The 15,499-nt window shown below is 36.6% G+C and overlaps 2 protein-coding genes across 2 annotated transcripts; one reads left to right on the top strand and one right to left on the bottom strand.

The window, feature by feature from the left end:
* Positions 1-1,660: 1,660 nt before the first annotated feature.
* LOC141651037 (uncharacterized) lies at positions 1,661-10,225 on the top strand. The gene is made up of 5 exons (XM_074458765.1): positions 1,661-2,768; positions 7,360-9,250; positions 9,298-9,316; positions 9,396-10,070; positions 10,142-10,225. The coding sequence occupies exons 1-5, from the start codon at positions 1,661-1,663 to the stop codon at positions 10,223-10,225; spliced, it is 3,777 nt and encodes a 1,258-aa protein (XP_074314866.1).
* An 834-nt stretch (positions 10,226-11,059) lies between these two features.
* Positions 11,060-15,457, bottom strand: LOC141652045 (glycosyltransferase BC10-like). Its single transcript, XM_074459701.1, has 2 exons — positions 14,780-15,457; positions 11,060-11,730 (listed from the first exon to the last, which is right to left on the bottom strand). Exons 1-2 carry the CDS (start codon positions 15,380-15,382, stop codon positions 11,089-11,091), a joined length of 1,245 nt encoding a protein of 414 aa, XP_074315802.1. The 5' UTR covers positions 15,383-15,457; the 3' UTR covers positions 11,060-11,088.
* Positions 15,458-15,499: the final 42 nt, after the last annotated feature.

The following is a 15,499-nucleotide window of genomic DNA, read 5'->3' as shown; positions in this document are numbered from 1 at the left end:
GGTTTTATACATTTGTGTATTTAATGGGATTTGGAAGTTTACTCATAAATGTTGATTGTATTTAATAAATTTGCATAATTTTGTTTGTTTGCTTATAAATGAACAGTCAAATACAGTAGCCTTTCTATATATAGCTGATGTAAAAATTAGCTTTGCACAAAATAATGCTTGATGTTGGCGCAATAATTTAAATGAGCTGAAATTTGAAAATGGTGCAAAAATAAAAATTTGGTGACAATTTTGAATATAATGCTCCACTTGTGTGTCCTCTTGATCTATACAGTTCTGATGAATGCTCAACTCACAAGGAAGGCAAGAAATGAAGAATGACCCCACATGCAAATCTGAAGTTAAACGAATTTGTAATTTTCAAATTCTAATTTTCAACGTAACGGTTTGCAATTTTAGATTTAAATGTAAGAGATTGTTAGTTTATTTAAGCTGAAATTTTTAGTTGGGTTTGGAAATGTATGAGAAATGGAGATTGCAGAATCTGGAACTTGTGGAAATTCAAGTTGTTTTGGATTTCTGGAAATGTTGAATGAACTGAAATGAAAAGCAAGTTGTTGTTACAAATATGGCCCACGAAATTAATTTTTTTGGAGGGAAGGGCTTTAGTTAATTAGAAGCTCTTTACTTTAATTAATCAAGACCTTCTCTCTCCAATCTCATAAACTCAGCTGTCCTTGATATCATTGTTTATTATCACCCTTAATTCGTGTGCCAAAAACATAAGGGAACATTACAAGAAATTGGAGGGAGTATTTTACACGAAAATAGTTTATTTAGTACTTTACATGTACATTAGAGTAACTTCATCGTAATTTCATTTCTTCATCATTTTATTGGGTTCTTCATCTACATAATTTTTCATCTATAAGGATCGTTCTTCATCTACAAGACAAAAATACAATACGTAACAAATAATTTCTCTTTATTTAATTTGTCTTACCCATAAATTAAATATGAACTCTAGTATCCAATGAAGCGGCTATAATGCCCTCACTGGACTATGATGACGCATTCGAGGAATAACAAGCTATCAGAATTTTATGTCTAGTAGTTTTAAAGGGGTGTGCCCATAGAAGAACACCGGTTATTACGACTTAGTAGTTAGTACTAGTAGAGTTTTTCTCAAAGTAGGTTTATCAGTAACTATCAATTTTCCATTTGAAAAATTTGAACACGGAGTATCATGTATGGTGTGAGAACTCTGGACTTCTAGTACCTATTGTTCACGCCTTACCCAGGAATTAAATACGGAGTACATATTGCCATTATTGCATCATTTACTTGTTATATAGTACATGCTTGGTCACGCAGTGTATACACAACGAACACTTGTTGATTTTTTTTGATTTTTAAAATTCAATTAGCCTAATACTTTTACCCTTTGTACCTCGTATAGGTTTACGTCGAGGAACTCGGGGTGACGATATCAATTACTCCCGACATTTTATAACTGACAAAAGAAACATGGTAAAACAACCGGTTATGATGGTTTGGCAATGTGAAATGCATAATTTACTCTGCACTTGTTATGAAGGTTGAAAATGCTTCATATTTTAAACATTATTTTAAACCCTAGAGAGAGAGAGAGAAAGAGAGATGTGAAGCCGTCATCTATAGGGACTGTGAATTTTTTGTCTTTTATTCATAAATGGCAAAGGAATCCGTACAAAAGAGTTCGTCTAATAATCATAGCAATAAAAAATCTGTTACAGCAAATGCTCTACGAAGTGAAAAATTAAAGAAAATACAAGGTCCTAACGTTGAGGAGGGACAAAAAGAACGTTTGATTCATGATATCACAGGTATCCCCACGCTTCCATTGAATGAGAGAATGGTAGAGGACATTGATGAGGAAATGGGATCTGGAGATGAAGAAGATCCTGATGGTGCTTGGTTCCAAAGGCACAGACGGAAATTTTTGCAAGTTATTGAAGATGAGCCTGAGGATCTGTTGCAATTAACTGTTGAGGACGTTCAAGGTGAACTGGATTACTGGAAGCAGGCATTATATGGCTTTATTGTTGGTGCTAATCCGCCTTGGCAAGTCTTGGAAGGATTCCTGAAACGCATATGGAGTAAGTACACTGTTGACAAAATCTCATTCTTGCCTAATGGGGTTTTTTTAGCACGCTTTAATACCGAGGAAATGAAACAAGCTGACCTGGGAAGTGGACATTTTCTTTTTGACAATAAACCTATGATAATCAAACCCTGGATACCTGATATTGAGTTGACTAAAGAAGAGGTCAAAAGTGTTCCTGCTTGGATTAGACTCCATAATTTACCTTTGAAATTTTGGGGTAAAAGCCTGGCTAAATTAGCCAATTTAGTGGGGACCTATGTGAAAAGTGACACTGCCACAGATCAAAAAACCAGACTTGGTTTTGCTAGGGTGATGGTGGAACTAAAACTAGGTCAATCTTTCCCAAATTCCATTAAGTTCATGGATGAAAAGCAAAATCTCATTGAGATCAATGTCGAATATGAATGGAAGCCTAGTGTTTGTCTTCAATGTAAACAAATAGGACATGAGAAAGAGAAATGCAGAAATAACAAACCTGGCCAGCATGCTAAACCAATCCAGAAGGTATGGAAGCCCATACAGAAGAAGGTTATTGTTGCAAGGGAGCCCATTCCATCAACCCAACCTGCAATTACCCTGGAGAATACTATAGTAAGCATGAGTAAAGTACAACAACAGGAGACAAAGGAGAGTAGTGAAATCACTCCTGTTCAAAAAATTAACCTGGCCACATGTAGATACCTCATTTCTGCACCTCCCGCAAACCACCCGGTGATGATTGGGCCGCATGTTTGGTACGCGGAACGATTTGTGACAGTTTGTAAGTTTATCGTCAAGTGATTGCTCAAACATTAATGTCTACCTCTTAGTTGTCATCTACATGCCAATACGGTCGTTTTGACAGTAATTAGAGTACATTTGGAGTCCGGGCCTAAAACCGTCTTCATTTTCTGATAACCGTCAAATCTCGAGTCAGAATGTTCTGGAATGTTCCGGATATTTCTATTCCATATTTTATAAATATTTCATAATCTTTATTCTTTGTTAAACAATTTCCCGTAATATTCACATAAAATATTAAGGAAAACCAAATTATCTCTTTATTCCATAATTTGAACGCGGAAATCTTTCTTCCGCAGGAGGAAACCACTTGGGAACAGACGCAGCAGGTGCTGCGCCTCTTCCAAGAGACGCAGTGTCTGCTGCGCCTCTTCCCAGGTCCTTTTCTGCGTAATTTTCGTATCTTTTTTATATCTTTCCGAGATTCACTTCCAAAGAGTCTCCGAAACCCTAAATCCTTCACGTGATTAGTATAAATAGGAGCCTTCGCTCCTCATATTTCTCACGCGAGTGTCCGCCCTTCTCTTCTCGCTTTGAATTCTAGACCTTTGTTCTTACTTTTTGGCGTCTACGTGCTTGAACATTCGACCACGTAAGCTCGGATCCTTCTGAGTACCAGCCTCGTTTGCATGACCGACCAATTTGACCAACTCCACATCAATCAACTTAATTAAATTAATTTAATCGTTTTCCTCTTACGAGGGCATTTTCTTTACATTCGCGTCGAGCATCACTAATCGATATCTTAGTCTTCTCGTTTCGTCAAACATGTAAGTCTGAGGGTGTAAATCCTTCTTTATTTATTGTATTTTACTTTTTGTATCATCAATTGTAAGGTTTATGTCGAAAGTACCAATTAAAACCGATTTCTAAAACCATGTTTAAAACCTCTTTTTACGGATTTCCAGAAGATAAACCGTCGAGAAAGGACGCAGCAACTGCCGCGCCTCTTCGAAGGAGCGCAGTTCCTGCTGCGCCTCTTCGTGAGGCTGCCGCAGTTCCTGCTTCCTTTCTTCTTCCTTCGTCCTCTGTAATTCGTCAAATTCTTATTTGTTTGTTTGTTTGTTAATTCTTCGTCACAATAGCATATCACTAATTTCACATGTATATTATTTATCATAATTTAACGCGTTTTATTCGTCATTAATTCCGACTTAAATCCCAAGTAATCAATATTTGCGGGTTTTCGTCATTAAATTCAATCCGGGTTGTAGAAATTCGATTTGTTCATATTGAGTTTCTGGAATTCGATCTTTGACATATTTTCATCTGTTTATTGTCGTATTCATCATTATATTTGTTATCAATTCGTCATATTTAACCTAATTAATTAGTTAGTTTGTTTAATCCATTAATTAATCATTCGTTCATGTAATTAATTCGTTTGCATCCGTCTTGTCCATGTTTTATTGTTTTATGACCATCATTCACATGTAAATAACCTATTAATCACTTTCATCCGAATATCATAATTTAATCAATCATTAAAATCACCAACGATATTAACAACACGCAATTAAAACTTCACCGAGAATTGACCATCGAAACAGAATGACGCGAAGAATCGCCGCGCCTATTCCAAAGGACGCAGCTCTGCTGCGCCTGTTCCGGGTTGAATTCTGTCCCTGAATTCCGTTGTTGCTTGACATAGTTTAATTAGCTTACGTATAATTGACTATTATCCGTATTATCGCCTTCTGTTCTGTTCGTTAATTTATTCTTTTATTCATTTTCTCAAATTATCCGTTTTAAAGATATTTTCGACATAAATCGCCTAACCCATTGTAATTATTGTAATTTTCATTATTGTAATTTTCCTTCATTGTAATATTTATTGTTTTGTATCATTTGTATGTTCTCACATGTAATTGAACTTAAATCCCGACTTTGACATTAATTGTATGTTAAATTAATTGTTCACCGACTTAGCCTAATTTTCACATGTTAGAATTAAAACTTGGATGTTGCATTGCATGCATATAACCGACGATATATCGAGTACGAATAACTTCCCTAATCATTAGTAGAGGCCGCTATCGAGGCGGGCGGGATTAGGTGTTCGATCAAAAGAGCTTCCTAATACGTACCCTCACCCCTTACTCCAGATCTCCGTGAGCACCCGTGTTCATTGGCATCCACGAGAGTCATTCTAGACATAGAATGCTAAGGGTAACGATTGTTTAGTGTTCATGTCGCTACTTTATGTCTTGACATGACATGAGGTATTCGAACGGTTCCAATTTCCCATAAAAATTGGTGGCGACTCTAACAAAAATGCAAACGCTTGTTTCTCTTTCCTCCCAAGCGCCCCCGTGGGCCCCCGTTGTCCACACCACAGCAAGCTCAATAGCGCCTATCAGACATATTAGGGCTACTAAACAGGGTATATTAAATGTCAACAAGGATGATAATCTCACTCCATCATACAAAGAGGTGTTAAGAGGGTCATGTTCCCCTAAACAAGGCATTGGCATATCTGGTATTGATCCTTTTAACTTATCCCCATGTTGAATTTTGGATTCTGGAATATTAGAGGGATGAATAAGGAGGGGAAGCAGAATTTTGTACATAAGTTTATGCTTAATAATAAGGTTGGGCTGTTTGGTCTTCTTGAAACCAAGATTAAGCCTCAAAAACTCAATAAAATTATTTATAATGTCTTTCAAGACTGGTGTGTGTCCACTAATATTGCATATCATAAGGGTGGTAGAATATGGGTCCTTTGGAAACCTAGTGTGTATGATGTCCTTTTCTTGGAATCACTACTACAAATCCAGGCAACTACAACGCCCCTTTAACAACGAGTATTCACGAAAATCACAATAGACGTTGTAGAATGTATGGCGCGAATTTTACTAAAATAAATTACAACGGGTATGGTTATAAAAACCGTTGTTATTAGTTTTAACAACGGGTCACACATGCACAACCGTTGTTAATAATTTGGCGCAAAATTGGCGCAAAGTTAGTGAAAAGTAATCACAACGGTTGATTTTGGAACCCGTTGTTAAAACTTATTTAACAACGGGTGTTTTTTACAACCCGTTGTTAAAACATATTTCACAACGGTTGTTGTTTAATAACCGTTGTCAATACTTTCCATACTATAAACCACACAAACAGAAGTCTGCTGCAGCCACAAAACACAACCCTTAATACACAAACACAAACACAGCAGACAAACAAACACAAAACACATACACACTCTCTTTCTCTTTTTCTCTCTTTCTCATCGTCCCTTTATCTTCTCGCCGTCACTGTGATTTCATCGTCTATTACGTTCTGTATTTATCAGGTAAATCTCGCCGTCACTGTTAGTTTCATCGTCATTATTTTCTTTTTCTATTTATTTCTTTTGCATGTATGTGTTTGTATCGACCATTATGTTATTTGTTTAAGTATTGTTCACATAATTAGTTAGTAAAACAATGAAGAAGCAAGATGAAGAAGTAAGATAAACATAATTAATATATATATATATATATTTATAAATACATAAATTAAAAAAAAAATACATATGTAAAAATGCAATTCTTATATATTCATAGAGGATCTTATTCTGCTCTATCGTATCCGTCCTCTCCTCCTTGGCTATTTGGAGGTTCCGTTCAAAGATTTGCTATATCGTCATATAGCCGCAATCGCTGCTCTTTGCTCCGTCAAGCCATCTTCTTTGGCGTACTTCGGTGCGGATCGAGCATCCAAGGTAGCTCTGAAACTTTCCTCAATATGGAGGAACCGGCGGATGAAGTTGTTGTTGTTCTCGATCATGGTAAGAGTCTTAAGGATGAAATCATTCATTTTGTTGGAGTTTTTTGAGTTTGTTTTGAAAGATTAAGTAGAGTTTGTTTTAGCAGTTAGGGTTTGGAGATATGAATATATTGAGATAATGGAAATGTTAGTTGAGATATGCAATGTATTTATATACTAAGCAATGTGTGGGTTGATTTGCTTTTTAATTAATATATATGTTAGGAAGTTGTGCCATAATCATCATCATCATATCTCTCAATAATGTTGCTTCAAATCTTATTACTAACCCTTCTCATTCCATATTATCCGTTCATATGTACAATGATGTCAGGTAATAATGCATGCATCGAATTCTAACGACCGTAATTATGCATGCATCTAGTAATATTTAATTTAATTTTTATTTTATTTTTTAAGAACAAACAACAACGGTTATTTTAAAACAACCCGTTGTCTTTAGTTATAACAACGGTTTTGTATATTAAAACCCGTTGTTATAACTTTCCCCCCAAAATTGAGTCACACTTTCCACAACGGGTTTTTATACTTAAAACCGTTGTTAATAGTTTTAACAACGGTTTCCTTAAGAAAACTAACCGTTGTTAAAACCTTCTACAACGGACGCTTTAACAACGTCCGCTTTTTTATATAACAACGGTTTTTGACCGTTGTTATAGCCTGTATCTGTAGTAGTGAATATAATGCACAATATATTCATATGTTGGTGACAGATAGGGTTACTCATCTCCAAATGTTTATTACTTTTGTATATGCCTTTAATGGAGTTGGAGAAAGGGAGGAATTGTGGAATAATCTTAGGAGATTGGCAGGTCAAATCCAGATTCCTTGGTCTGTTGGTGGTGATTTCAACTGTGTTACAATGGCAAATGAGAGGTTGGGGGGCAATGTTACAGATGCTGAAGCAATCCCTTTTCAACAATGTATTGATGACTGTAACTTAAGTGATATGAAGGCCACATGTGCTTTTTACACTTGGAATAATAAGCAACCTCTTGAGACAAGGATTTACAGTAGACTAGACAGAGTGTTTGTTAATCATGAATGGACTGTCAACCTTCCAGATTACTATGCCAATTTTCTTCCTGAGGGACATTTTGATCATACCCCTTGTGTGATCAGTAAGACTAAGGGAGGTCAGGGTACAAATAGGCCTTTCAAGTACTTCAATATGTGGAGTAGTGCTCCTGATTTTCAGAGTTGTGTTAGCACTCAGTGGAATAGGAGTATTGCTGGGACTAAAATGTATGGTGTGGTCAGGAAACTGAAGATGCTAAAACCAATTCTTAAAAATATTAACAGGTCTCATTTTTCAGATGTGGAAAGTAAATCTGACATAGCACAAACCCTTCTGTATCAGCTTCAAAAACAATTGGTTTTGCAGCCAGGAGATGAGAACTTGATAAAGCAGGAACATGAAGCACATAAGAATTTCATTCACCTACAATCAGCAAGGTTGGCCTTCTTAAAACAAAAGGCCAAGGCTCATTGGATGAAGGAGGGAGACTCTAATACTTCATATTTCCATGGAATGATTAAATCAAGGAGGAGCAAGAATTATATTCAGCAGATTACTGATCACAAACTTAATCTATACACAGAGGAAGAGGGGATCCAGAAAGCATTCCTGGATTATTACCAGATGTTGCTAGGGTCTAAAGCTAGTACTACTGAGGTCAAGGGTTTCATAGTTCAAAGAGGGAGCACCTGCACTGAGATACACAAGCAGCAACTTTTGAGGCCAATTACACATGAAGAGATTAAACAGGTTATGTTCAATATTCCAAATGATAAAGCACCTGGGCCTGATGGTTATTCTAGCAAGTTTTTTAAGGATACTTGGGAGACTGTAGGGGAGGACATAAGCAATGCAATTCTTGATTTTTTTGATTCCGATCAGTTGCTTAAGCAGATTAATAATACATTGATTACCCTGATCCCAAAAGTGGAAAGACCCTCATCTGTTTTGCAATATAGACCAATTGCATGTTGCAATGTTGTCTACAAATGCATTTCAAAAATTTTATGCAACATGCTAGCCATTGTATTGCCTGATCTGGTTTCACAGAATCAAGGGGGTTTTATACATGGAAGGAGCATAATGGAAAATATTTTGATATGTCAAGACATTATTAGACTTTATGAGAAGAGAGCTGTTTCTTCAAGGTGTCTTTTCAAAATGGATCTTCAAAAAGCCTATGACACAATTGAATGGGAATTCTTAAATCAAATGCTTATAGCTCTCAAATTCCCTGATCAGTTCAGAAAGTGGATAATGGAGTGTGTTACAACACCTAGCAATTCACTAAACTTAAATGGGAATGTGTTTGGTTTCTTCAAAGGGCAGAGGGGTTTAAGACAGGGGGATCCCTTATCCCCTTTATTATTCACTGTTTGCATGGAATATCTCACAAGACTGCTTGATTATACTACTGATACTAAGGATTTCAGGTTTCACCCTCTCTGCAAACCAATGAGACTGACTCACTTAATGTTTGCGAGACGATTTACTCCTTTTCGTAAAGGAGATGCTCATTCAATGATGACTATTCTCGAGAACTTTCTCCACGTTTTCCGATTCTTCGAGCCTAAATATGAGCAAAGGTAAATCTAATGCGTATTTTAATGGGGTCAACAATGTCCTTAAACAGGACATTTTACAAGTGTCTGGTATGGTCGAAGAAAGTCTACCATTCAGATATTTAGGGGTCCCTATTAAGACCACTAGATTAACTGCTGTTGATTGTAGGCCTCTAATAGACAAGGTGGTCGAGAGAATACGTTGTCCAGGGGCAAGGAAACTATCCTATCTTTGGAAGACTGGTTTTTGTTCGAAAGCGTTCTTAAAACTCTCCACAATTCTCGGGCTCGGATGTTCATTTTGCCCTCTTTTGGTGTCATTGTTAGAATTGAAGCCATATGTAGGAATTTCTTATGGGATGGAGGGCCTGATTATATGAAGTCTCCTCTAGTCTCTTGGGAAAAAGCTTGTAAACCCAAGAATGAGGGGGGTCTAGGACTGAAGAATGATCTTATATGGAACAAGGCAGCTATTGGAAAATTGGTGTGGTGGATTGCATCAAAATCTGACATCCTTTGGGTCAAATGGGTCAATCATACATACATAAAAGGGGCAGATTGGCAAAGTTATTCTCCTACTAATAATTCCAGTTGGTACTGGAGGAAAATTTGTCAAATTAAAATGCTTCTGCAGGATTCATATCAACAACAATTATGGAACAACAATCAGATATATACAATTGCCAAAGGGTATGAGCTTCTCAGAGATAAAGGGGAAAAAATCAAATGGAAGACTCTGATATGGAACAAATGGACGATCCCCAAACACGGTTTTATGGCGTGGATATATCAACACGGTAATATGAATATTAATGACAAACTTTTCAAATTGGGCATAAGTGAGGTAGATACATGTTGCTTATGTCGGGGTGCCACAGAAACCATGGCACATTTGTTCTTTCTTTGTCCATATAGCCAAGAGATCATCATGCTTTCTGGACGCTGGATAGGAATCATCATCCTAAACTCGAATCTTCTTCAATGGCGATTGAGGTTTAAAGGCTCAAAAACGCAGTTTGATGTGATGAATGCGGTTATTAATGCATGTATTTACCATGTATGAAGGCAAAGGAATTTGGGCAGAATTGAACACACTCTGGTTAGACCGAATAAGCTCGTTTTAACCATGTTGAAGAGCTCAAGTTGAGATTCATTGACCTTAACAATGGTACCAAAGATCGCTGGTTACAACGAATCATTAACAATAGCAGATCTGGGTGAAGACACGGTTTTGTTGAAGACGAAGAAGTGACTGCAAGATGAAGTTGTTTGAAGATTTTTAATTAGGTTTTGTTGTCCCTAATTTGGATTTGTTGTCCAAATAAGGATGGTTTGGTTTGTTTCCTGGTTGGGCTGAGTCTTGGGCTGAGTGTAGATTTTCGTGGCTTTCCCTAACTCTCATTGTTAAGTCTGGAGTGGACCAGTTAAGCCGAGAGACTTATGGTCCTTTCTCCATGTATGGTTACCATTTTTACCTTTTTGATATATTACTTACATTTTATCAAAAAAAAAAAGAAGGTTGAAAATGGAGGACAGAAGAAGACTATAAGGGGTGAAGCAAGACTTTAAAAAAAAAAACTTAAAAAGTTCGAAAAGAACTGATATAAATGATAGATGTCAACCAAACGAGTTTTAGGCAACTCACATAAATTGGCCAATTCATGTGTATTGCAAAATCATGGGAATTTAATTCCCGTATGACAGTCAAACAAGACCTTAATACGATTATACGAGTATTGCCTAATATCGAGCCAAATTTACAATAAAAGAATTGAGTTACATCATATAAACAAATTTCTTCCCTAATTTAACCAAAATTAAAAACCCAAAAAAAATAAAAAAAAATAAAACAATTTACAAGTTCAGTTAAACTTCATAATTTTAGGACCAAATTTCAATAACCTAACTAAAGTACCAGGCATAAACTTTCTAGCAAATAAAAAGCAAACATTTGTCTTTTCTCCATTATATTCACACGTGCTATTACTCCTCAACTTCAACAACAACGCAGGAGTCACGTGCGGTCTTTGAAATTCACCAGGGTGAGGCCCATTTCTAGACCAATTAACCCACGTTAAACTTCTATTAGAATTACTTTGCCAAAACTTGATGCTAACAAATGTAGGCAAATAATGTTCATCTCCGTAACAAGAATGTGTGCAATACTTTTTAAACAACGGGAAATACTTTTGATCGGAAATAACCTCGATTGCGAGAGGACGGTCCATTTCGAACCATTGAGACCCTTTTCGCCATTGTGAAAGTGCTACGCTTGGCATCATGCGATGGCTGTATCGGCCACGTCCGACTGGACTTGCTAGATCGTAGGCTTCGACGTGGCTTTTGTTTGTGTTTAGAAGGTATGTGTAGACGGTGGAGAAGTTGTAGAGTGGGATACATGATTCCGATAAGAGGATGAATCGTTGGTTTGATATGTCGAGAAGTGCGTTTGCGAGTAGGCGTCGTTCTGCTTCCACCATGTTGAATTTTCCCCATTCAACAACCTAATTAAATTGAGCAACAAAAACTTGATTTAGAGGGATGCATTATGTAATGGGAAGATATACACGTAAACTGTGATTGAATGTACATTTTACATAAAACATTTTATCAAAAATAATTGTATTTGATGTATCCAAAAGGCCTGATTTGGTATACAGGAAAACTAAATTATTATCCATTTATAAAGGTTATAAACAAGAATTTGCCGGCATCAACGACTTAGACCACCAAGATATCAAGACTAACTCAAGCACTCAAGCATTTATTCCTTTACACAAGACATGACAATATCAACATATGAAGAATTACTAATTACTCGTATTATCCAACATTATACGGAGTATTACACAATGGTTAATATTAATACTCGTATTATTTATTTAGTAAGCTCACTTCATAGACAAAGAGAAATGTGAGAATTATGTAAGCACAACTAGAAAGAAATGAGAACGAAGTTGATAAATCCTCCTTTCCAATCATTTATTTACGGAGTATTTATCTTTTTATTCTTCATAAATATTATTTTAATTAAAGATAAATAAATAATGCATGTTTTTGGGGGAGTTGGGTGTTGAGTTAGGGATTCCGACCTTCGAACCCGAGAGGGGGGTTGGTGGGTAGAGCTAGTGTCCTATTATGAGCCCGAGAGGGAGTTAGTAGGCGAATTAGAGTCATCTCCCACTTGGCCCCTTGCCTTTCTACCCCTTAAGATTAGCCTAAGGAATTGCTAAGTGGAATTACGAATAGTCGTGGGAGAACCGAGTTCTAGCCTTTCCTATCATTTGATTAACTTAATCTCTTTTAGCTTGTTTTTACTTGCCTTGTTTAATTGCTTCTTAATTTGCTAGTTTAGTGTTAGATTATTACCATCACCCTATTATCGTTTGACTTAGCTAAACAAGGGAATTAGAACGATTAGTAGTCTAGCAACTCCTTGTGGGATCGACCCCTCAAAAGTGTACAACGACAAATCGTGCACTTGCGAGGTTTAATTTGATAACCATCAATAGCCAAATAAGGAAAACGGAAAATCTTAATGAATTTGCCGTTTTAAGAAATGTGGAAGATGTTAGAGAATAGGAGGGAGTATTATTTATTTAGCAAACTCACTTCATAGACAAAGAGAAATGTGAGAATTATGTAAGCACAACTAGAAAGAAATGAGAACGAAATTGATAATTCCTTTTTTCCAATCATTTATTTACGGAGTATTTATCTTTTTATTCTTCGTAAATATTATTTTAATTAAAGATAAATAAATAACTGAAACGGAAAAAAGTGACGGAATAGTTAGAAAAGAAGAACTACAATATGCCGTGGATTACCACCTTTGCTTGTTGGTTAATTTCAAACCAAAAAATGGTTGACAATCAGAATTCAGAACTATGCAATCTTTTTCATTTAAGGACCTAAACTATGGGAGTTTTCGGTTAAGGACCTCATTCTCTACTTCCGTCTAGAGCTGGCCATCAGCACGGGCTGACCCGCCCCGCCCCGCCTTGGCCCGTTATTTTATGCAACTTGGCCTGGCCTGGCCCGGCCCGGTCTTGGCCGCCTTGGCTTGGGCCTAGCCCGGGTCCTAAAATTCTAGCCCGGCCCACCATTTTAGCAAAAATAAATAAAAAATAAAAAAAAATTGGTAAGGCGCACAAGCCCAACCCGCCCTTGGCCCGGGTCAAGCATATCCCAGCCCGGCCAAGCCCCCCGGCCTGGCTTGGGTCTGACCAGGAGAGCCCGGTCCTCCCCCAGCCCGCCCGACCCGACCCGAGTACAGGTCTACTTCCGTCTAATTTTCCGTTAGAAAATGGTATTGTCAACGTTATTATGGATAAAAAAAGTCATCCAACTCTATAGTTTTCCCTCACCACACACCCAATACCCAACAAATGATCGACAACGCTATTGGCGGGCTGTTTGCAGTACTTTCGGGTGGTGGATGCCACTAGTTACCAACAAATTTACAGCTAGGGTTGCTCTTTTTGGGAGCACAAAATCTCATTTGTGACGGCACGTATCCGTCACTTTGGAGTGACGGATACCATTTTCTCTCACAAATGACCCAAATAGAGGAGAGAGGGAAGCACATGGGGGTGCCCCACCTTGTCCCCCCTATCCGTTTTGTGAGTGACATTACCCGTCACTTGCTCTGACCCGTCTTAAGCAAGACTTCCTGTTTTGGGAGATAGGGTGACAAGGTTACAAAGATTTAATCTTAAATTCGCATTTAATAGAAAGAAAAATGATGATAAACAAAACAATGGTTATTAAAATTAGACAGGATTTGTTGATGATGATGATGAAGATGTGTTTTGGCGACAATTATGTAATGTCGTTTGTAGCCTTTGAAGTGAACTAATAAATGGGCTGTTTTAAGTTGATCGCCCATTTTAACAACTATTGTCGCCAAAAGCATCTTCATCATCGTCAACTATTGTAGACAAGATAAATAATTTTTCTGTCACAATTATTGTATACCATTTTTTTATTTCTATGAGAAATATTTTATTAAAAATAACAAATAATTATGACAAATGGGGCATATAACTATGCTAAACTAGGGTCTTATAGAGGTTTTATTTATGGTTGGACACTTGAACTGTAAGAGTGTTTGCATGCACAAATTTCACGCCGAATATAATTCTTTATGTTCTACATAATAATTCTTTTTATTTGTTGTGCTTAACTAACTAAACCAATTATTACACATAACAATATACTAATGACTTGACTAAGTAAAAACCAGATCCAAAATATAGTGCAAAGAAGAGAATTATGCTCACAAACATTCGCTACTACTGACACTTTCCTATCCTAATATAGCCAATTCAAGTAAGAAAAACACTAAAAAAAATTCATCAATTCATCAAATTAATGATTAATCATACTACGAGTATAATCTAATTTGTAATTAAAGACATTCACAATTCTCAAAATCATTCTTGAATTTAGTTGTGTATAAAGTTATAAACATGATTCTGTCAGCTTATAAACTGGTAAAGATTAAAACGCGTCAAATAACCGTTAACAATAAAAGTAAAGAGTGACACTAACCTTGCTAGGAACTCTTCTTCCATGAAAAACAGAGTTCTTAGGAAAACTCCCATTATAATTAGGACTAGAATGAACATATATCGAAAAAAGCCCTTCATTTCCTTTAAAAAACTTTTCCCATAACAAAGCTAATGGCAAAGGACCTCTAACCAAAAACATGAAGGCAATCTTCGGTGTTACAAACTTTGACGGATAATCCTTCCCTTCAATTCTCGGTACCATTGACGCTTTCCAAAACAACTCCTCGTCCTCCATCGTGTGCATATACGAATTTACTGTCTCCATTGATATTGTCATATTACTAGTAGTAGTAACATTCGATGTAATTGTGGACGTAATACTTGTAACTTCATTCTTCACAACACGAATATGATCCGAGGGTGAAAATGTTGAAGACGAGAAATTATTAATGAATTTAAGAGTGAACGGAAAAGTATAATACAGAGACGAGTCGTGTCCAAAGAATGTGCTACCAATGGTAATACCTAAGGCAAAAATGACGAAACATGAAATAATGTTGTTGAGGTTAATTTGGGAATTTAGGAGTTTGTGTGTCGAAGAAGATCGAGTTAGATGATGATGATTATTGTGATTGTTCTTCATTGTTGTTGAGAATTATGAAGATGGTTTTTAGGAAGAATTATGAAATTTAAAGGATGTTGTTATAAGAAAGGAACAAAAGATGGCTTCTAAAATGAGAAAGTTCCAAGTATTGTGATT

The sequence above is a fragment of the Silene latifolia genome, chromosome 4 (assembly GCF_048544455.1).
Source record: "Silene latifolia isolate original U9 population chromosome 4, ASM4854445v1, whole genome shotgun sequence".
Lineage (NCBI taxonomy): Eukaryota > Viridiplantae > Streptophyta > Magnoliopsida > Caryophyllales > Caryophyllaceae > Silene > Silene latifolia.
The sequence above is the reverse complement of the archived record's forward strand: the minus strand, read 5'-3'. Positions and strand labels throughout refer to the sequence as shown.

Excerpts from the sequence above, each read along its gene's own strand:
- LOC141652045 (XM_074459701.1), bottom strand. The coding sequence starts at position 15,382 with ATGAAGAACAATCACAATAATCATCATCATCTAACTCGATCTTCTTCG. Across the intron at positions 11,731-14,779 it reads GAAGAAGAGTTCCTAGCAAG|GTTGTTGAATGGGGAAAATT; the intron begins GTTAGTGTCACT and ends CAATTTAATTAG.
- LOC141651037 (XM_074458765.1), top strand. The coding sequence starts at position 1,661 with ATGGCAAAGGAATCCGTACAAAAGAGTTCGTCTAATAATCATAGCAAT. Across the intron at positions 2,769-7,359 it reads AAAAATTAACCTGGCCACAT|ATAGGGTTACTCATCTCCAA; the intron begins GTAGATACCTCA and ends TGTTGGTGACAG. Across the intron at positions 10,071-10,141 it reads TCAAATTGGGCATAAGTGAG|CCAAGAGATCATCATGCTTT; the intron begins GTAGATACATGT and ends TTGTCCATATAG.